The sequence below is a fragment of the Nomascus leucogenys genome, chromosome 13 (assembly GCF_006542625.1).
Source record: "Nomascus leucogenys isolate Asia chromosome 13, Asia_NLE_v1, whole genome shotgun sequence".
NCBI classification, from domain to species: Eukaryota; Metazoa; Chordata; class Mammalia; order Primates; family Hylobatidae; genus Nomascus; species Nomascus leucogenys.
In genome coordinates this window covers 17,439,616-17,462,564 of record NC_044393.1, presented here as the reverse complement: position 1 = coordinate 17,462,564, position 22,949 = coordinate 17,439,616, and the positions used below count along the sequence as shown (strand labels likewise).

At 44.4% G+C, this 22,949-nt stretch overlaps 1 protein-coding gene across 2 annotated transcripts in view; it reads right to left on the bottom strand.

Annotated features, from left to right (window-relative positions):
- SLC13A3 (solute carrier family 13 member 3) overlaps positions 1-22,702 on the bottom strand; it is a 54,270-nt gene extending 31,568 nt beyond the window's left edge. The window contains exons 1-5 of one of the 2 annotated variants that reach the window (XM_030825686.1): positions 22,278-22,702; positions 19,271-19,434; positions 8,757-8,823; positions 4,944-5,129; positions 1,282-1,407 (exon numbers count right to left, since the gene is read on the bottom strand). In XM_030825686.1, coding sequence (XP_030681546.1) covers positions 1,282-1,407; positions 4,944-5,129; positions 8,757-8,823; positions 19,271-19,434; positions 22,278-22,561 — 827 coding nt within the window. In that variant the 5' untranslated portion in view covers positions 22,562-22,702. The remainder of the gene's footprint in view (positions 1-1,281; positions 1,408-4,943; positions 5,130-8,756; positions 8,824-19,270; positions 19,435-22,277) is intronic. The other variant, XM_030825687.1, reaches the window with a different exon arrangement.
- Positions 22,703-22,949: the final 247 nt, after the last annotated feature.

Here is a 22,949-nt window from a genome sequence, read left to right as displayed (position 1 = left end):
CACTGCACTCCAGCCTGGGTGACAGAATGAGACTTTGTCTAAATAAATAAATAAATAAATAAATAAATAAATAAATAAAACAAAAAACAAAAATCTGTCAGGGAGGCCAGTCGCTAGAAAAAGATATCTATGTCTGCTCATATTTGCTTAAGAAAACTCTGGAAGGTTACACAAGAAACCAATAAAAGTGGATGCTTGTTTGGGAGGATATCGTGGCAGAAGAGGCCCATGGTTGGGAAGAGGGGTTCTCACTGCATACCTCTTAGCGTTGTTTTGATTTTTGAGAAGCATATATATGAGTTGCCTATCCAAATTAACATAGCCATATTAAAAAGGAATTGAAGTAAGCAAAATAAATATAGGAAAACAAAGTGCCAGTATTACATTTTGGCTAGATATCATTTCTGGCTCAAGCCTCTGGGTCTGAAGCTTGCTCTTTCTTCATTTAGAGGTTGATTTGGAAATGTTAGATATTAAAGGTTTCTTTAGCACCCAACTGAGACTTTCTCCTCAACGTAAGTAGACTGAGTGATGAGAGTTGATAAAGACATATTTCCCATAATATGATTTGGTGTTATTTAGTATTTTGTCCTCATGCCACCCCAAATTATCTTCTGTATCAGGGCCCCATAAAATGGGAAATTGTGCACTCCCCTCTTCTCTGGTCAAGAGCGTTTACCTTATTTAAAGACAATACTATTAATAATTATTAATAATATGTGACATCAACAGAGGGTCTGGGTGTGGCAGGCAGGTCACACCTCTCAATCCTCACATCCCTGGAAGGTCAAGAAATGAGAATATGGCTAGCATGGTGGCTCACACCTATAATCCCAGAGCTTTGAGAGGCCAAGAGAAGAAGGATCGCTTGAGACCAGAAGTTTGAGACCAGCCTGGGTAATGTAGTGAGACCCTCTCTCTACAAAAAATTGAAAAAAAAAAAAAAATTAGCCAGGCACAGTGGCACTCGCCTGTAGTCCCAGCTACTTGGGAAGCTGAGGCCAGAGGAACACTTGAACCTGGGAGATTGAGGCTGCAATGAGCTATGATCGCACCACTGCACTACATCCTGGGCGACAGAGCAAGATCCTGTCTGTATAACTAAATGCATACATACATACGTACATATATACATACCTACATACATACATACATAAAAGAAAGAAATGAGAATACGACATGAAATAACAATCATCCTCAGTTTTCATAGGCAGATACTGAGGTTAGAAATGCCATTCCCTGCTTCCCCACTCTATCTGCCAAGAAGAAAATGAGAGGTACCTGAAGCTCAGTCCCCCGTACAGGAAGGAGATCCAGAGCCAGCCTGCCAACACGAACAACAGCATAAGAGGGAAGGCAAAAATGAACCAGGAGCCGAAATTCACCACGTCACACTGCGGAAAGAAACTGGAGAACAGCGGGAGATGAGAACAGGCCAAGGGCAGCCATGCCCATTTTGGGAGTGGGAGAGGGGACCAGGCGGTACTAGTAGTAGTGGGGAGGAGGAATGAGAGGGTCTCATGGAAGTCTTGGGAACAGTGTTTTCCACCTATTCTAATAGAAGCACCCTTTCTTCCTCTTCTTTGGAGGCTGCTGGCTTCTGACCTAGTGGGACCAATGGGTGCCTTACAGTCAAAATCTCTGCCCCCTGGAGGCCAGACAGGTGAGTGAAACAGGCCAGGCCAGGCCGGGCCCTGTTGAATTGAAGAGAGCCCTGCTCTTTAAAGGGCTCAGCTGCTATTTGCTCCCCCATGGCTGCCATGCAAGAGTGCAGAGCCAGTAAGCCCAGGTTTGGGTTTTACTTGAAGTTATGTGATGTTTAAATGTTGGCAATTCATGAAAATGTTTTTAATGAATGTGGGAGTCAAACATAACACATCTGCAGGCTGAAACCTTTGCCCTCCTTATCACATATGCTCAAAGACCCTGGCCATTTTGTCAAGGCAATGGCAATGTCGATGAGTTCTTTCTCTGCTGAACAGTGTCCAATCTCAGTTTCATTAAGACATCATCAAGCCTGAAAGGATGAAGGGCAGTAACACTCAGTGCTGGTGAAGATGTGGAAAAACAGGCAGATTCTTGATGTTTGTTCATCAGAATATTCTTTTCTGGAGAGGAATTTGGTAAAATGCAGTAAGAGTCTTAAAAATGTGCATACCCTTTTACCCAGAAATTCTACTACTAGAAATAAACTTTAAAACAACCAACCAGAAATGTGGTCAGGAATATAAGTGCTAGATTGAAAAGAGGAAAAGGAAGTTATGGAATGATGTATACAAAAGTATGTGGACACTCACGGACGTTTCTAGGTAAATAAGTAAATAAACCAAAACGTTAACAGTTATTGTATAATAAATAAGCAAACAAAAATATTAATAAACTCTATATAGTAGGATTCTAAGAGGTTTTTATTTCCTTCTTTTTCTCTACCTGTATTTTCTACAATGAATAAGTATACCTCTATAATTAGGCAAAATAAAAATATTGCTTTAAAAATATTAAAATATCAGCAAGTGTGTGGTCAGTTACATAATTTTTAATAGCAAAATAATAATAATTATAAAATGAAAACAATCAATGCTTATGATTAAAGTATGTACACCCAAAATAAGATAATAGTCACTAAAAATTATGTTTTCTAAAAAATTTTAATAATAAAATCAGACTATAAAACTGTATTAAGAGCATAGTGGCAAAAATGTTAAATATATACACATTTAATATATGGACATAGAAAAGTCTAGAAGAAAGTCCGTTAAAATATCGACAGTGGATTGAAGGTATTTCAAACTTCTTTTTCTACATTTTCCAAATGTTCCTTAGTGTGCCAATATCATTTTATAATCAGAACAAACCAATAAAATGTATTTTGGCAACAAGGGCCAAAGGACTACTCAGGGCAATCACTTCTCCTGTCTCTCCAGGCTTCTCCTGTTCTCAGCTGGAGAATCAAAATCACGTATTACCTAGCATTCCTTTTAAATCCCCTCTTCCTACACCAGAGGGTCTACATTTGAGCCCTGGTGTTGCATAAGATTTGCATGTAATTTACTTGAAATCCTACATTTGATATTTTTACTGTATATATGTTAATATTATATATTTTATGTATTATATGTTAATATATATTACATACTTAAATATACATAAGATATATTTTAGAAAATATAAATATGAAATAGACATACAAAAAAATATAATTTCCCCAATTTCATTTCAGGTTGGAACAAAGTCCTACTCACATCAGGGCAGGCAGGCAGCCTGAAAACGCTTTGACAACTGCTCCCCTCCAATTCTCTCCATCCCCAACCTAGGCTCTGCTCTTCATCCCCAGAACCCACATCTTCCTGTCCAGCCCTGGGGATGGGTCCCGGCAAACCCTAATACCAAATGCGTACTTTCCCCCTTGGCAGAACACTAAAGGGCTGAGCCTAGATCCTCCCCACACCTGAAGTGGGACCATCTTTGCTTCTGGTTTTTCTGTCACTGAGCTAAAACCAGAAGGCACAGTCAGCCTTGTTTAAAGGATAGAGATAAAAAGACATCTAAGGTTTGCAGTAAAACTCAGTGGGCTTAAATCAATTGGTGAAATACACCTATGACTTCTTTTTTTTTTTTTTTTCACCTCTCCCAGTGCATGGTTGACAATCACTGGTTTCCATCATCAGATCTTAAAATCAAAGCATTTTGGAATCTGAGAATGTATTGGCAATTCATCTCACTAAGGGGTTAAGGTTTTAAAATCAGCACATGTGGCCAAACATGGGTGTACTAAAATCTCTTGTGAAAATACCTGTAATTACTCACATGTATGTTACTGAGGGTTGCACACGTAGCAAACCTCTCTCAGGGAGATCAGCAGGGCCTCCCTTCATCCCCACAGGTTTTTGATTCTTTGGTTGGGCAACAGGTAAAGAAGTCAGCTAGTATTTGCAGCCATGTTGAATATCAAATACTATTTGGTGTCCTTTGTTGGCCAAATGCTTACATTTGCATTTATGTAAATTAAATGAACCTATGCTACATCTCCACTGCAAGGAATCTTAGAAACCCTGCCTCGGAATCCTGGAACCTAAAAGTCTTAGAGACAGGATCTTCAAATACTGAAGTTTTAAAATATTAGAAACCAGAGGTTTAGAATAATGGGAGCGGCAAGTTGTGCAGTTGGAGAATCTTTCTCTTATCCTCATGCCCTGACCGGCCACCCAGTCACTGCTGACCACTTCCAGGGGTAGGGAGACTTTAGCTCCCAGCAGAGCTCACTCCACTGGGTGGCCCTGCTTATGGTTGGAAGGTTTCTCTCGGGCCATGACAGCCACAGACCCATGCCTCCCACTGGGTCATTCCTCTGCTGTCACCTTTCCAATGACCCCCATCTCACTTGGAGGAAAAGCTGGAGTCCTTAGACAACACTTACCGCTATAATCTTTTGTCTTCTCACCTTCCCTTCGCCCCAGGCTCTTCGTCTCCCTAGTTTTCTTGCTGGTCCCTGAACCTCCCCAGGAACAGCTCCACCTCCAAGCCCTGTAAGAGCTACTCCCCACTGTCGGCAATGCCTTTCCCTCCTGTGTCCACATGGCTCATTCCCTTCTAGGTCTCTGCTCAAATGTCAGCCCATCAGAGAGAACCGGTGTCCTTGACTAACCTACATAAACTAGCACCCCACTCTCCTCACTTCTACCCTCTTTCCCTGCTGTATTTTTTTCCTAACTTATGACACAGATATATTTTATATTCATTTGCTTTTTCATTTATTGCCTGTCTCTCCCGCCAGAATGGAAGTTCCCCAAGGGCAGGGATCTCACTGGATTTTGTGCATTGCTGTGTTCCCAGAGCCTGGCCCAGAGAAGGCCCTCAATACACATTCCCTGGATATTGAATGAAGGAGGGAAGAGGAGGGGAGGAGCAGAACCCTCCCTGCGGGTGGGGACTCTCGCTTTCACCTCTTGAGCTGGCCAAGCAGGATGAGGTTAGGGGCTGTGCCCGTGAGTGTGGCTGTGCCCCCAATACTGGCTGAGTAGGGGATGGAGATGAGGAAGCCCTTCCAGATGTTCCCACGATATTCATCCTCCTTCCTGGAGTCAGCCGGCAGATCCAGTGGAACTTCTGTCTCCCCAGGGTGGTCTTTGCTTTAAACAAATCCAAAGAGAAGCCATTCAGAACATATGGAGAACAGGCCACAGACTGCCCAGGAGTTGGGGAGCTAAGTGATCTTTCTAGAGGGTAATTTGGCACAGGTAATTTGTAACAAGGTGCAACTCTTCAGCTCAGATATTCTACTCTAAGAATGTATCCTAAAGAAATAGACAAGTGTCTCAGGTGTGGGTACAAGGGAATTCACCATGCCATTAAATATAATTTAAATGAAGAACAGTCTAAATGCCCATCAAAAAGGGGCTGATAATAAAGATGACTCTCTTCCTGGATGGAACAGCAATGCAGCTATTAAATGGATGCTTACTAAGATGAGAGCTGTCCATTCACAAACTACAGTGAAAAGGCATGTCATAGTACTATTTAGTTTTTTATTTTACAAATACTCATGTTTCAGCTAGGCGTTGTGGCTCACTCCTATAACTAACTCCACCACTTTGGGAGACCAAGGCAAAAGGATTGCTTGATGAAAAGAGTTTGAGACCAGCCTGGGCAATATAGTGAGATCCCATCTCTATAAAAAAATTAAAAAATCAGCTGGGCGTGGTGGCACGCACCTGTAGTCCCAGCTACTGGGAAGGCTGAGCCAGGAGGGTTGATTGAGCCCAGAAGTTTCAGGCTGTAGTGAGCTATGATTGCTCCACTGCCCTCCAGCCTGGGTGACAGAGTGAGACCCTGTCTCTAAAAAAAATTAGTAAGTAAGAAATAAAAATAAAGAAATAGCTATGTTTCGTGAATATAAGAATATTTAAAGTCTAGAAATACATGCAAGTTGTTTTGATACCTTTCCCAGGAGTGGAATTACGTATTTTTTTTCTTTTTTATTTTCTGGGTTGTTTTCCTTGTACAGTTAAAGAGTTTTGGGAAATAATAAAATTAAGAATTATTAAGTACATAATTAAAAGATCATAATGTTGGCATTATTGAGGTGAAATGATGTCCGCTATTCTCCATTAAGTAAAATAGGTATTTGGAAACAGACTGAAATGAAGAAAAAAAAGTGAAATAGCAGGTTACAAAACAGCATATATAGCATTATCAATTTTTATTTTATTTTGTTTATTATTTATTTATTTTTTTTTTTTTGAGACAGAGCTTCACTCTTGCCACTCAGGCTAGAGTGCAATGGCATGATCTCAGCTCACTGCTACCTCCGCCTCCTGGGTTCAAGCGATTCTCCTGCCTCAGCCTCCTGAGTAACTGAGTTTATAGGTGCCCACCACCATGCCCAGCTAATTTTTGTATTTTTAGTAGAAACAGGGTTTCACCATGTTGGCCTAGCTGGTCTCGTACTCCTGACCTCAGGTAATCTGCCGGCCTTGGCCTCCCAAAGTACTGGGATTACAGGCATGAGCCACCGTGGTAAAAATGCATTTATGTATACAGCTGTCTGTCAAGAAATAGTCTAGAATGGTATTCATTTAACTGTTATAATCTACCTCTGGAAGTGAGGTGCTAAATGCATTTATCTTTTATTTTAAGAGTATTTTTTGACATATGCAATTGTAAATTGTTTCTAAGTGAATGAAATTGAGAATTGCTGTAGCACTGACAGATATGTTAATGAGCTTGATTATGGTAATCATTTCACAATGTGCCCATATATCAAAACATTACATTGTATATCTTAAATATATGTAATTTTTATTTGTCAACTATACTTCAATGAATCTGAATAAAAGATAAATTAAGATTTTAAAAAAAGTGTTCTGTGTAACAAATCAATTTTTTTAAATTAAAGTGGAAATTAAAATGAAAAAATATTTACTTAAAGAAGGAAAGATAATTCAAATACCCTCTGGCCTGAATCACTACATAAGGGACGCCTTCCCCAGAGAGCAATGTGAACATGAGCTGGGGTCTGAGTAGCTGATTTCCAGTATGACAGGAAGGCAAAGACCAGAAGCAGGTGGAAACTACCGTCATGGTCTGACTTCTCAGGAGTGGCAGGCCTGGTCCAGAACTGTGGCCTCCCTCAGACCTGGGGACCCCAACCATCCTGAGTATCAAAAAGAGAAAAAGCAGAAAGGGCCCTAGAGTTTATCTAGAGCAACCACTTTTTTGTTCAGGTGAGGAAACTGAGGCCCAGAGAAAGGAAGGGGTTTGCATCCAACAGATGTAGGCTTCCAGAGGGTGAGGACTGGGTTTTGCAACAGACCCAGTGCAAGCACTGCACAGGCAGATGTTTAAAGCATATTTCCAGGCCATACAGTCATGAGTGGCTGGACCAGTCACAGAACTCACTACTCAGCGTTAGACTCAAAGCCCCCAGACATGGTGCCGAGAGGGAGCACAGGCTGTGGGATGAAACAGGCATAAGATCATACCCCTCTCCTGCTAAAACCTCCATCAGCTCCCATCTCATTCAAAGTCAAGGTTATATCCATGGCTCATGAGGTCCCACGTGCTCTGTCTTCCACCATCACTCTCTTCCCACCCAAGCCAAATCTCAGACCCCACCTCCTACCATGTGCTCACTTATTCACTCGGCTCCAGCCACACTGGCTTCCTGGCTGCTCTTTGACCTCTCAGGAGCTTTGCACGTGCTGGTCCACATGCTGAGAACACTCTTCCCATGGATACCCCCACCACTCCCCACCTCTTGCAGAGATTTGCTCAAGGACGATCTTCTTGTGAGGACTTCCCTGACCACCCATATTCAAACTGCCCCTTCCCAATTACCAGCTCGCCTCCCCCACCTTCTTTCCTGCTTTAATCTCCCTCTGAAGCTTATCAATCACCTGGCACACCATGGATTACATTCACTTATCCGTTTCTTGCCACTAGAATGTAAGCCCATAAGGGCTGGGCTTTCTGTCTGTTCCTTGCTGTATCTCCATCCCTAGAATAGTGCCTGGCTCATTGTAAGCGCCCAATAAATATTAGCGAATGAATGAAATAGACTGGATCAATGCCCAGCACTGCCTTGAGCAGATTGCTTGGCTCCCTGTTGTGTCATCACTGTTATATTGAGATCACAATGCCATAATAACAAGTGCTAACATCTGGACGTGTAAGGTCCAGCCAATCTGCTCTGTCTACATTATCTCATTATTTCACATAGCCAGTATGGAGCAGAGCCAGAGTTCCAAGTCAGGTGTTGTGACTCCAAATCCCATAATCTTAACTACACTGCCATAATGCAAAGGATACTCTAGACTAAATGCGATTTCAACATCAATGTGAAGATGCTTTCTAAGTCATGTAGGGTGAAGGGCTGCTATTGTTTTATAAGGTATTTTTTTGTCTGTATGGACTGTTAACCCTGCCTGCACCCCTCTCCTCCTTGACTGTCATGCAGTTTGTGCTATCTTGCTCTTCTGGGTCTCTTCTTTCAAGAGGAAAGTACCTGTGATCCTCAACCTCACCAGATCTTTAGGGATTTAATGTACTGCCCTACTCTTTCCATGTCTGCATTTTTTTTAAATGAGGCTGTTGAGGTTAATGTTTAAGCCACAGAGATGAATGGTGGAAACTTAGGCATTAGGTTGTTTGTAGAAAAATTTAGGGATGGGAGGAAAATGGTTTGCAGCAGTGAATTCTTGTTCATCGTCTCCTTGAATCAAGCACTGGGTCCTCTACGAATTTCATCAGTAACTTACGCTTCTGTGCTGGCGAGAAACTGCATCTCCGTGGGCACAGTGTGTAGGCCGTTTCTTCGCACAGCAGCTAGGAGGAAAGAGCAGGATGTCTTTAGTGTAATGTAGCGAATGGAACAGGAGTGTCCCAAATCTCGTGAAGTCAGTCAAGAATGCTTTCTTTGCCAAGGATCCTATACTATTCACTGAATCAAAAAACAAAGACAGAGAGAGAGAGGAAGAGAGGGAGAGAGGGAGAGATAGGAATGGAGAGAGGGGGAGGGAGGGAGGGAGAGAGAGAGATGGAGGAAGGAAAGGAAAGGAAAAGAGGGAAAGAAAGAAAGAGAAAGAAAGAAAGAAAGAAAGAAAGAAAGAAAGAAAGAAAGAAAGAAAGAAAGAAAGAAAGAAAGAAAGGAAGGAAAGGAAAGGAAAGGAAAGGAAAGGAAAGGAAAGAAAAGAAAGAAGGAAGGAAGGAAGGAAAGAAAGAAAAAGAAAGGAAGGAAAGAAGGAAAGGAAGGAAGGAAGAAAGGAAAGGAAAGGAAAGGAAGGAAAAAGAAAAGAAAAGTCATTCAGCATTCTATCCTCCTGTCCTACCATCCATATGTGAAGATGTGCCCAGGCCTGTTGGCAGGGGTTTAGCTGCAGAGCTGTTGACAACCCATAAGTCAAGCCTAGGCTTACCTGAGCAGCCATTGCCAAAGTTGTGAAAGGCCAGCTGTGACTGGTAATGAGTCATCAATGGGTTGGATGACCCCAATTGTCCATTCATTCATTCATCCAAAAAGTATTTATTGAGCACCTACTATGTGCTATTGACTATGTTCTCAGGGTACTCTGTGAACAATATAGAACAAGGCCCCTGGCTTCCATGGAGATCATACTCTAGAAGGGGAGACAGGCAATAAATGAATAAAAAAAATTTTAGGTAGGGACAAATGTATGGAGGAAATAGAGCTTGGCAGTGTGACTGGAAAGCAGAGAGGGGAGTAGGTGGGCTCTCTCTTCAACAGAGAAGACACTAGGTGCTGATGGCCTTGGATCTTAGACCTCAAGGATAAAATGGAATCCATCCTATGAAGAGCCCTGGGAAGATGGTGCAAGGAAACAGGAACAGCAAGTGCAAAGGCCCGGCGGTAAGGAGGTGCCTGGCTGAGATGAAGAACTGTGGAAGCCCATGTGCTGGGAAAGAGGTGTATAGGAAAGGCCTAGGGGAGATGAGGGGTGGGGACGGAGTGGGCAAAGGCCAACGGGAACTAAATCAGGGACGGGGACCCCCTGCAGGATTTAATGCCCAAGATGATATGATTTACATTTTACAAACAACTCTGGGCCTGGTCGGAGAAAATGGACGTAGGGGAAGGGGCAAAAGTGGAAACTGAGAGCCCAGTTCTGGATCTGTTGCATTTTCCAGCTAAGATGATGGTGGCTGGATTTGGCTGGTAACCATACAGACGCTGAGAGTAATAAGTGGTGGACGTGTTTCAGTTCTTCTTTTGAGATAAGAGCTTGGTGCAACTTGGAACCCAGAGCCACAACTGGGGCACATGAACCCTAGCCAATTGACCCATCAGCAAATCGCTGTGGAGCACATGTCATGTACCTGGTACTGAGTGACAAAAGATGAAAGTCCACGTCCTCGTGGAGCTGATATTCTGGTGGGGGAGACAGACCACACATGACTAAGTAACATACACAGTATGTCAAATGAAGATGCATGCCATGCAAAAGAACAAGGCAGGGAAGGAGCCAGGCATCCTGGGGTAAGACACCTTCTTCAAGGCTCAAAGAAAGTCTGACAGAGAAGGAAAATTTGATTCGAACCAAGACCTGAAGGTGAGGGGATGAGCCATGCAAACATCTGGGGCAAGAAAGAGCAGGTGCAAAGGCCCTGGGGTGGGAGCACACCCAGGAAGCAGAGGGGAGGCCAGTGGAGCTGCAGGGGCCAGAGGGAGGAGAAGAGTAAGAGGAGGAAAGGTAAGAGAAGTGGCAGGGGGTGGAGGTGGTAGGAAGTGGGTGGGATCATGCAGGGATCTCAGAGCTCACAGGAAGGACTGTGGCTTCTCCTCTGAGTCAGGTAGGAACTAGGGTAGCATTTGAGCAGAGGAGGCTCAGGACAGAAGCTAACTTTGTTTTTAAAGTTATTTCTCTGGTCAAGTGTGGTGGTTCATGCCTATAATCCCAGCTACTCAGGAGGCTGAGGCAGGAGGATTGCTTGAGCCCAGAGTTTGAAACCAGCGTGAGCCAGATCCCATCTCTAAAACACATTCTCCAAAAAATCAGCTGGGTGTGGTGGTGCATGCCTATAGTCCCAACCACTCCAGAGGCTGAGGTGGAGGATCAGTTGAGCCCAGGAGTTGGAGGCTGCAGTGAGGTATGATCATGCCACCGTACTCCACCTTGGGCAACAGAGAAAGACCTTGTCTCTTAAAACAAACACACAAAAATAATAAAGTTATTCCTCTGCTTGACAGACCAGACTCCCCAGCAGCCTTTGACAGTGTTTTGGAGAAAAGAAAATTAGAATGAATTAAATGTTCCTGCAGCTGGAACCACCACCAAGAGTAAAATAACTCACCTCTGGGAGTTGGGTGTGTGGCTGGTGGCCAAACACATCAGCCTTGGGTTCAAATCCTAGCTCCATCACTTACTATGTGACTTTAGGTCAGTGGTTCCCAGTGAGGGCCAATTCTGTACCCAAGAGATGTTGGGCAATGTCTGGGGGCATTTTTGGTTATCACAGCTTGGGTGGAAGGGCAAAGTACTACTGGCGTCTATTACTTAGAGACCAGAAATGCTGCTAAACATCCTGCAATACACAGGTCAGCCCACCCCAGCAAAGAATTATCCCACCCAAATGTCATTGGTAATGAAGTTGAGAAACCCTGGTTAGGGTACATCCCTTAATCTCCCTATACCTCAGTTCTTTAATCATAAAATGGAAGTAACCATTCTAGGATTGTCAAGAGGATTAAAGAGTTAATCTACTGCCGGGTGTGGTGACTCACGCCTGTAATCCCAGCACTTTGGGAAGCCGAGGTGGGCGGATCACCTGAGGTCGGGAGTTTGAGACCAGCCTGACCAACATGGAGAAACCCCGTCTCCACTAAAAATACAAAATTAGCCAGGCATGGTGGCGCATGCCTGTAATCCCAGCTACTCAGGAGGCTGAGGCAGGAGAATTGCTTGAACCCAGGAGGTGGAGGTTACGATGAGCCGAGACAGCACCATTGCACACCACTCCAGCCTGGGCAACAAGAGCAAAACTCCGTCTCAAAAAAAAAAAAAAAAAAAAAAAAGAGTTAACCTATTAAAAGCAGGGATCAGCAGACTTCTGTAAAAAGCCAGATAGTAAACATTTTAGGTTTTGGGGGGCCGCGAGGTCTCTGTCATAACAACATCTCTGCCATAGGAGCAGAAAATCAGCCACAGACAACACATCAATGCTTGAGTATGGCTAAACTTTTATCTGGGGGACATCAAAAAAAATTTTTTTTTGAGACAGGGTCTCGCTCTGTTGCCCAGGCTGGAGGGCAGTGGCACGATCACAGCTCACAACGGCCTCAACATCCCGGGCTCAAGTGATCCTCCCACCTCAGCCTCCCAAGTAGCTGGGACCACAGGCAAGTGCCACCATGCCCAGCTAATTGCTGTATTTTTTTGTAAAAAAGGAGGTCTTGCTATGTTGCCCAGACTGGTCTCTAACTCTGGGCCTCAAGCGATCCTCTCACCTCGGCCTCCCAAAGTGCTGGGATTACAGAAGTGAACTACCATGCCTGGGCTGAAATTTGAATATCATATAATTTTTCACATCATAAAATACTTTTCTTCTTTTAATTTATTTCAACCACTTAAAAATATGAAAACTATTCTTAGCTCCCAGGCTGTAGAAGAAACAAGCGGTAGGCTGGATGTGGAGGGCCATGGTTTGTCAATCTTGATATAAACGCTTCAACAGAGCCGGGTAGTCCCAGCTACTCAAGAGGCTGAGGTGGGAGGATTGCTTGAGCAAGGGAGGTCAAGGCTGCAGTGAGCCATGATCATGCCACTGCACTCCATCCTGGGTGACAGAGCAAGACGCCATCTCAAAAAAAAAAAAAAAAAAAAAAAGATAGAAAGAATTTAACAGGAAGCTGAGTACTAGCAAAAGTTCAGTAAATATGGGTTACCACAGAGAAAGAAGAAAACAGAGCGTAGGGAATGATTCTGACACTCAGAGCCAGGTCACTTTGTTCTCCATAATCTTGTCTAAGGGCAAGTGGCTGTGTCACCCTCAAAATCCCAACATCCCTCTCTCTTGCTAAATGAGTGATTGCTCCTTCCTTACCCAGCTCAGAATTGCCTCTGGTCTCTCTCAGTGCCCAACCTGCAGCCCAGATCCTGTCCTGGGTTCCTTTTAACACCCCCTTCCTGAAATAATCAGGGTAGCTCATGGAGTGTGTGCCCTGTCCCCTCACTACTGCAGTAAATGATAACTCAGCTTGTTTCATTACTAGTGTATTCCTGGGGTCTTTGGTGAAGGCCATTGGCACTCTTCAAGGAACCCAAGCAAGACACGAAAAAAGTTTGATTTTTTTTTCTTTTTTACATGGGATTTTCCTTCACATGGAAGTCAGGCCACATACACAGCCATATGGACATTCCTTGTCTCGCCCCGCGGTTTGGGGAAGTCCCTTCCCCACCACGGGCTGCTCTCGTGGTACACCGTTGGTACCATGAGGGAACAGGATTCCATGGTGGCTGGCTGTGTCATTTTTCCTGTGCCTGGAGCTGGCCCTGTTGACCCCCTGCAGGGGCCTGAAGGTGAAAGTTGAATCAGCTGCCCTGGGCCATAGGGATGAGGGCCCCTGGGCACGAGTGCTGGGAACAGGTCCACATGCCATGCACGAGGCCAGGGTCCAGGGCACTGAAGTAGGAAGCGAGGGACTATTAATAGCACACTAAGGTTGGGGGCAAAGTTGCTCCCCAGGGGATGGCCAGACAGTAAGAACTCTGACTTGGTGACCCCCAGTTCCCACCATCGCTAGCTCACTCTACCCTCTTCCCACCTGGGTGCTGTGCAGGTGATTCCTTTATGCAGCCAGGGTGGACAGCAAGTTGTCTGAGGTTACAGATAGGGAAACTGAGCTCACCAGTTTGCCACAGCCCCCGCCTGGCCCCGTTTGTTCTGCATCTGAGTTGAAGAGCCCTGATAAGAGATCGTATGTGCTATAAATAAGGCAGTGAGGGTATTCATACATGCAGAACTCTAAACAGTAATTAGCTTTATCATATAAGATCAGGAAGGAGGGAGTTTTGCTTTTTCCTTATGGAGATTAGTAATGTAAGAAAAGTTAATACCAGGCATTAATTTCTGATGATGATGATAAAGTCATGAAGATGAAACTGGAAACCTGGTGCTGAGCAGAGCTCTTAGGCATTTACACGGGACCCACCCCTGTGCTTCCTATGACCTCAGTGGCCCAAGAGACCACGTGGAAACAGGCCAGTGGGGCAAAGTCCCCTGAGAGACTTCTCTGGGTCCAGAAATTGCCAGTTGATTAGAAGCTTGATGCTTCTGTAGGGTCTTATTCACATCATACCAATCCTTGAGTTTGTGTCAGGCCAGAGGACTGACAACTTTCACATTTATAATCTTATAGCTGTCTCCAAGCAGCCTTAGAGACCTATGCAAAGTTTATTACCTTCCTCTTTACAACTGGGGAAACTGAGGCCCAGAGAGGTGAGCTAACATTGGGATCAAGAGGACCCAATGGGTCAGTGGCAGAGTCAGGATTATACCCAGAACTTTGGATCTCCCATCCCCTGAACCTCGGTCCATCTCCAAGGCACCCACCTGGCACTTCAGCAGGTCTGACGTGAAACTGATAACTCTAGTCTAGCCTCCCTGGTATGACTAAGATGTTCTTAAAATTTAACAGGAAGAGGGCCCTCAGGAAAGAGTTCTTGTGTCAAATTAGGTAAACAGCACCCAGGGAAGGTCAAAAGCCCCCAAGTTAAGCAGGTTTATGTCCATTTACTCATTTAGCACTCATGTCAGCCCAGGTAGTAAGGATTATTATCCCCATTTTAGGTTTGAGGAAACTGAGGCATAGAACAGTTAGTTCAATGGTCTATTTGTATATTCATTAATTCTACACATTTATTGAACATCTACTATATACCAACAGTGTCTTAGGTGCACAAGACTGCAACAGTGAAGATTCACCACAATGAGAAAGACTGATAGGCCCTTCATGGAGCTTGGAGTCTATGGAGAAGACAGATTATAAACCAGGAAGCAAATCAATCCCACTCAAGTAGGAAGGGAAACACCAAGGTGGATTGAGGTAGAAGGTCTTATTACCTGTGCCTCCAATGCCTGGAAGTCTCATAGGTAGTTTTTAATACAACTGCCATATATTAACCACTTCCTATGTACCTGGCTCTCGTTTCTCATGTAAGAGGCAGTGTCCTTGTTTTATAGATGAGGAAAGTTGCAGAAGGTTGGTTAGCATATGGATGAGGACAATGCTTCGCCTAACATTAAAGACCCTTGTGTTGTGAAGGGTGGCATCCTGGGCCTTCCTATAAAAGAAAGATGTAGATGGCAAGCTAACTTTACATGGACAGAGAGAAGGAAGGGAAAGAGTTTAGATTCAAAAGCCAGGTGGAGGGCCAGATGTGGTAGCTCACGCCTGTAAGCCCAGTGCTTTGGGAGGCCAAGGCTAGAGGATCACTTGAGCCCGGGAGTTTGAGGCTGCAGGGAGCTGATTGCACCACTGCACCCCAGCCTAGGAGACAGAGGAAGACCCTGTCTCTAAAAAACAAAAACAAAATCCAGGTGGGCCCCTTACTGGCCAAGGAACATTGGGCCTATCGTGGCTGTGAGCTTCAGTTTCCTCATTTGTAAAACAGGCATGCTAATAGTGCCTCCCCACAGGGCTGTGGTGGAGGACCTAATGAGAGCGTGCATGCAGGGGGACATTGGTGAAGCCATCGCTCACATGGCCCCCAGGTCCCCCAGGCAGTGCAGGGCACAGAACTGGGTAAAGGAACTGGAGAAAGGCAACAGGGCTGCCCTCCAAGTCTGAGGACCTCTGGAGTCTTATCCAGATAGCCCCACCCTGCCCTAGGTTCTGCCTCCTCTGTACCAGGCACCATGACAAGCTACTTATAAGCACAGATTCTGGATTCAGACAGAGCTCAGCAAATCGCCGTGTTACTTTGGGCAAATCATTTTGCTTCTCTGAGCCTCAGTTTCCTCATCTATAAAATGGGCATCATTACCTCCTAGTACAATTATGAAGATCAGATGAGCTAATGAGTATAAAAAAATTAGCATGGTATCTGGCATGTGGTGGTTGCTCAGAAAATGAGAGCTCAGCTCACATTATGCTTATGGTTGCTGCTGGTGCTACAGATGTCCCTCATGAACCTACAGCTCCTAGGAACTTCCTTGTGCCTCTCCTAGCCCACTGGCAGAATCTCTACTCCCTCCACCCCTGTCCTTGCTTCCTGCCACCTGGTCAAAGCTCAGAACTGGATGAAAGGGAATAGCTCTCTTTGTACTGGAATTAGCCTTGTTTTAAGTCTTAGAAGCTGATCATTAACCAATTTCTGCTCCTCCCTGATCCCACGGCCTGTAAAGGTAGGTATCTATCCCAACCCCCAGGGTCCCCTCCCTTTTGACATCCTGCAGCATAGGAAAAGACTCTGGACTTCAATGCATGGCCACCACTGTGTGTGGCCTTGGGCAAGTCCCTTCCCCTTCCTGAGTCTCAGATTTTTCATTCTCATAATGAGGGACTTGGCTTTCAGTCATTTGCTTGGCCACTTTGGAAAAAGTCTCATGTGGGAGGCAGAATAATGGAGCCTGAGAATGTAGGCTCTGAAGTCAGCCAGCCTGGATTCAAAATACCAGAGCCACTGTTTGGAAACTGGGTAACGGGGGGTGGGAGGACTCTTTTTAATTCCTTCCTCAATTTCCATTTCTGTAAATGAGGTCGATGCTTGCTCCATCTCATTCAGATATAAGGTCCACCTAAGAGTCCGCACATAAACTAAGTGCACAGTAAACATTGGTTATTATTGCTTAGAAGCCCAGTGTACAAAATGAATAAAGTGAGTCTAACTAGGGTTGAAATGGGGAAAAGGGCAGAGTCCCAGGTGCTTGCTGCCACCCCAGGGTGACCATCAGGCAGTTCTCTTAAGGGAAACAGTTTGAAAATCAAGAAAGCCAATATTGTACAGCAGGGGTCAGCGACCTACAATATGCAGCCCCAATCCAGCCCACCGCCTGTTTTTGTGTGGCCCGCCAACTAGGAATGGCTTTTACATTTTGAAATGGTTGAAAAACATCTATAGAAGAATATTTCCTGATACAAAAATTATATGAAATTTTAATTTCAGCACCCATAAATACAATTTTTTTTGGCACATTGCCACACTTGCTGGTTTGTTTTGTCTGTGGCTGCTTTCTCACTGCAAGGGCAGCATTGAGTAGTTGCAACAGAGTGGCCCACAAAGCCTGCAGTATTTACTCTTTGGTCGTTTATAGACAAAGTTTGTTAATCCATGCTATAAAGCTTCTCTTCCCTTCCTCATGGAAGACTCTGCCCTTGCGTAGAGCTGACTCTGCCACTTTGCCAATGCTATGATCCTGAACACATCATCTCACCTCTCCGAACTTCAGCTGTAAAGTACATATAATCATTTCTAGTGTTCAGGGCTGCCATGAAAATAAAATAAGCAGGACCCCTTAGTGTATGATAGGGAAATACTCATGTGACTGTCAGTGAGATTAACTTAGATGGTACATGGGTCAACATTTAAGTTTTAACAGACACATATTTAATTTAATTCATATTTTAAAAACTAGAACTAGCACACAAAACCTATGGTTTCATGGATAATGCTTGTTGTGTTCACTGAGGTAAATGACCCAAAGCCACAGGGGCAGATCTGCCATCTATCTCTCAAGATGTGGCTCCTGTCTTTGGGTCCCAGGTGCCATCATATTCACATTCCACCCGGCAGGAAGGACAGAACCCGGAAGTTGCACACATCATTTCCACTCATATTCCATTGACCAGACTCAGTCATCTGACCAAGTCTTATCACAAGGGGAGCTTGAAGTTTCAGCCTTTCCTGAGAGAGGAAAGTATTGGGTTCGATTCTTAAAAGAACAAAGGAAGAATCGATGCCGGGGTTAAACTAGCCATTTCTGCCCACATATGTATCAATTCAAATCTTCCTTTTAAAATACAGTTATGTAAATTAAAAGTAAGACATTTTAAAGTGACATGATGTGGCAGCCACTTTGCAACCATAACACCAGGGGAACCAGAGTTGCCAATGAAAAGTCGTGACGTCATTGTGCCTCTGAATTGATCCTGGACTTCTTTAACTTCACTATGTGATTTGGGAAAATCATTTGCCTCTTGGAGACTGTGTGTAGTCACCTAAACATACAATGGCTGTGTATGTTTTGTTTTATTAAGAACATAATTTCAGAGGATTGAGGGAACCAAATCCCTCCGTTCATAACACGCTATCACTATTTACTGCACAAAGCTTCTCTTTTCTATAATTGATTGGGTCTTTTTAGTCCTTTCTCTCCCCATTTCCCACTCTCGCCCTTTCCATAGCAACCATTCTGATATGTTTAATGTGTAGCTTTTCGCCATACATTTCTTACAAAATGTTTTGTCGTTCATGTGCATTTTCAGCTTACATATTGAGGTTGTATTCTAGATCTCATTCTGGTTTTTACCCCCAATCATAACTGCTCTATGAGATCCATTTATAGAAGTATATGGTTCACTAATTCTTCTCTCTTTTAAAAGCAGCATAATGCTCAATGGCATGTACCCACCATATTTGCCTTTGCCTGTACTAGCGATAGGGCCCATGTAGCCACCAACTCCCCACACCACAGAGAGCGCTACAGTGAATATCACTATGTGTGTTCCCTCCTGGACCTAGGGGAGAATTCCTTTGGTGTCTGGGAGCAAAACTGCTGGGTTACAGAGTGTAAACACATTTAATGTGATTAAATCCTTGCACAAGATCCTTAAGAAACCTAACTCAGTCCACATTCTTTCTAGCAGTGCATGAAAGTTCCTATGGCCCCTATTCCTGTCAACATGGGGATTCACCAGCTTTCTTATTTCTGCCTGTCTCATTGATTAAAATGTTATTGTTTCAATTTGCATTTCTTTGAGTACTGGTGATGCTGAGCATCTCTTTGAATGCTGTAAAACAAGGTTTAATTAACTTACTTCATAGAGCTGTTTTGAGAGTTAAGGGAGATAATGGATGTAAGGAGTTCAACTCACTGCTCAGTGTATAGTATGCGCTTAATAAATGCAAATTTTAAACAACCAAGATACCATGATTTCTTATCTAATTATCAGTCATTGTCATAATTAAAACACTTGACACATAATAGGTGCTTAATAAGTGTGCATGCCCTTGGCCTTCCCTAACATCCTTTGGACATCCCATTCCCACTTCCAAATCATGGTGGATTTGGACCCAATCCCTTTGCACAGCCTCACCTGTGTTCTCTTCACTCTCCTGGCTGGGGTCCTTTCGAACCTCCTTCTGGCCAAAGAGACTTTTCAGGATGGCATTGGCAATGGGAAGCATCATGGCAGTGGAGGCGGTGTTGCTCAGCCACATGGACAGGAACGAGGTGGTCACCATCATCCCCAGGATGAGCCTGCAGAGCAGATGGCATTAGAAGCAAATCCAGAGCCCAGGGCCCAGGAGATTCTCTGGTCCCAGTTTGCCATCCCTGAGGAATACAATCCATCCATTTTACAGATGGAAACTTGAGACTCAAAGCAGAAACCAAATCCACTCACCAGGTTTATTTTAGATCTAAGAAAACTGTGGTTCAATGTGTTTAAGTGAACTGTCCACAGGTACCCAGGTTATAAAGACATCCCAAGTCTGACGTTTTCTCTTTCTTGCCCCAAAATCCTCAGTGACACCCATTTCAGAATAAAGTTGCCAGGGCACCAAGACACTCCACTATCTTTCCCTCATGGCCTTCTCAGCTTCCTCCCCCTTTTCCCCTCCTCTTACCAGCTACCCACTGCTGAGACTCTGCTGAACTTCTCACCCGCACCCAGTGCCTTTACTCCCCTGCCCCCCTGCCTTTGCTTGGTCCATTCCCACCAACAGAATCTAAGTATCAGGATTTTTTCTCTTTATATTGAACTCTGAATCCACCTGGAATTTACTTAGATGCATAGTACAAAGTAAGATGTAAATTTTTTAATAGAATAAACCAATTATCCCAACTCTCACCATTTATTGGATAATCCTTCCTTCAGATTTGGGTTTCCTTTAGATTTATTGTGTGTTTCAAAAATCTGTTTCCAGACTTGTGTCTTATTGTTTTAATTATTGTAACTTTAGAATATGTTTAAGAGCAGCCCCACTCATTATTCAAAGTCAAGCTCAAATGTGACCTCCTCCAGGAAGTTTCCCCCTACCTCCCTACCTCTCACGTGGGCTCTCACACCATGATGTGCCCCTTGGAGATCAAATTCCACTTGGCATTGGAATAAGTTCCATAGATGGAGTCTGTCCCACAGGACTGGCAGCTCCTCCAGGAGGAGGCACAGTTACAGAGCCTAGCAGAGCAGTTGGCACAGAGATGATGCTAGAAACCTAGGAGTCATCCAGAACCTTCTTTTCCTACACCCTCCCCTGTGTCAATTTTATCACCCAAATTACTCTCAAATCTATCCAATCTGTTCATCTCCACTGCCACCTCCTAGTCCAAGCTGCTACTGTCTCTTGTCGGGACTCTAAATGACCTTCTAACTGGGATGTATCAGCTTCTCATGCCTGTACCCTCCTGTCTGATCTCTACAAGGCAGCTAAGAGGAATCTTTAAAAAATGCAAATCTGAAGGAAATGAGATGTATTTGAAATAAAATGCAAATCTGGCCATGTCATTCCTCAGCTTAGAACCCTTTAAAGCACAGATTTATAACTATAAGTCTATGGATATAATTCAGAACTGGATTGGGAGAAAATGCGTATCTTCATTTTGCTAACATCTAATCAAATTAAGCATTTCCTTCAGTGATAAACAGGCAACAAAGTTTAAGTGTATGAGCAGTGCCTGAGGCTCTATCACCCAAAAAAAAATCCCTGACATTTTCCCTTTCTTTCTTTTTTTCTTTCTTCTTTCTGTCTTTTCTTTTCTTTCTCTCTTTCTCTCTCTCTTTTCTTTTTTTTTTTTTGAGACAGGGTCTGTTACTGAGGTTGGAGTATAGTGAGTGGCATGATCTTGGCTCACTGCAACATCCACCTCCTGGGGTAAAGCGATCCGCCCATCTCAGCTTTCTGAGTAGCTGGGATCACAGACATGCGCCACCACGCCCAGCGAATTTTTTGTATTTTTGGTAGAGACAGGGGTTTTGCCATGTTAGCCAGGCTGGTCTTGAACTCCTGGCCTCAAGTGATCCACCTGCCTCAGCCTCCCAAAGTGCTGGGATTACAGGCGTGAGCCACTGCGCCCGGCAAGATCCCTGATATTTTTATATGACATTATAATCACTGCAGACCTCTTGAAATATCATCGACACTCAAAACTGCTCAACATTATGGGTGTGATTAGGCCTATCACTCGGTCTTGCCATTTGCTGTGTTAATAAAATGGTACCTACCTGTACCAGGGCACAGGTGTCTGTGTTTAAAAAAAAAAAAATCAGATAATTGCATTTTGCTGTAGTTGTTGTTTCAAACTCTGTTGTGCTTTATGCATTTAAAAACATTATTCTGGGAAGATCCTTAAGATTCACCAAATTGCCAAAGGGGTTTATGGAACAAAAAATAAGATGAAAATAACACCCCTATTTTAAAGGCCACCCAATCCTCTAAGAATAAAAGTCCAAATCCTAGCCAGAGGGCCTGAGGCTCTCTAGGATTGTGACCGTGCCTCCCTTTCCCTTCAAGCCCGTCTTCCCACATCCTCTGCATCCCCCCACCTTCAACTCCCACCTGATCTTCATCACCTAGGCAGGTAAATAGCAAACAAGAATGCTAACAGCCAGCATTGCCTGCTCAGGTCTAGGGGATTTACCTGCATTCACTCATCTAATCCTCACTAAACTCTATGAGGCGGGTGCCACTACATCACTATTTCACAGGCAGACAGAGGTTAAGTCATTTTTCAGAGCAGGTCACCTGGGATTCAGCCCTGAGCAGTCAGGGTCAAACTGTCAGTGTGGCTCCCTCCAAAACTATGGGACTGGAATCCCTGGGGGCGGGGCCTGGGGGGTCAGTATCTCATGTTCCCAGGTGATTCTTCTGCACCTTTGAGAACAGCTGCCCCTGATGGGCCTAGTGCTGTGTCTAGCATGCAGCGGGTGCTTGCTAAATAGTTGAGAAATACATAAATAAATAAATAAATAAATAAATAAATGGTGGGAACCGATGAGTTTCTTGGCCTGGACGAGTAAACCAAGAAGAGCAGGTACAGGCTCCAGAGGTGTGGTCCCTCTGCCTCTCTGCTGTAGGGCTGGAACCATTACCTGTTCTTACCTGGCCGGCTGGACTCCAACAAGCAACAGGATCTTGAGGGCGATTCGCCGGTGCAGGTTCCACTCCTCAATGGCGCTGGCCATGATCAGGCCACTGAGGAAGAGGAAGTTTGTGTCCAGGAAGTACTGGGGGCAGACCTTGTTGGAGGGCAAGATGCCCATGAAGGGGAAGAGGACGATGGGCAGCAGCGCCGTCACTGAGAGCGGCAGGGCCTCCGTGCACCAGTACACCGCCATGAGCAGGATGACAAACAAGCAGCGGCCTTCCTGCAGGAGGAGATGCATGCTCAGAGGGTCAGCGGGGCTCGGGGCAGAAGGGGAAGGAGGCCCAGGGCTCAGGGCAGAGGGGGAAGGAGGCCCGGGCTGGGGGCAGAGGGGGAAGGAGGCCGGCCTGCAGCAGGGCCTGCCCCAGCTTGTTCTCAGGGCAGCAGTGGAGCAGGTGTGTGCCTAAGGCGTTGACTTAAAGCAGGTGGTGTCACCTTTCTAAGCCTCATTGTGCTCAATTATAAAATGAGGGAGCTATTTTGGTTCACTTCATAGGACTGTTTGAGAATGAAATGAAATACATTGTTGTCTTAGAGATAAAGATGAGAATGAAAATAGTTTACTTGATAGAGGATCCCAGGAGGTTCTGGAAGGACAGTGGGGAAGTGAAACAGAAGGAACCCAATCC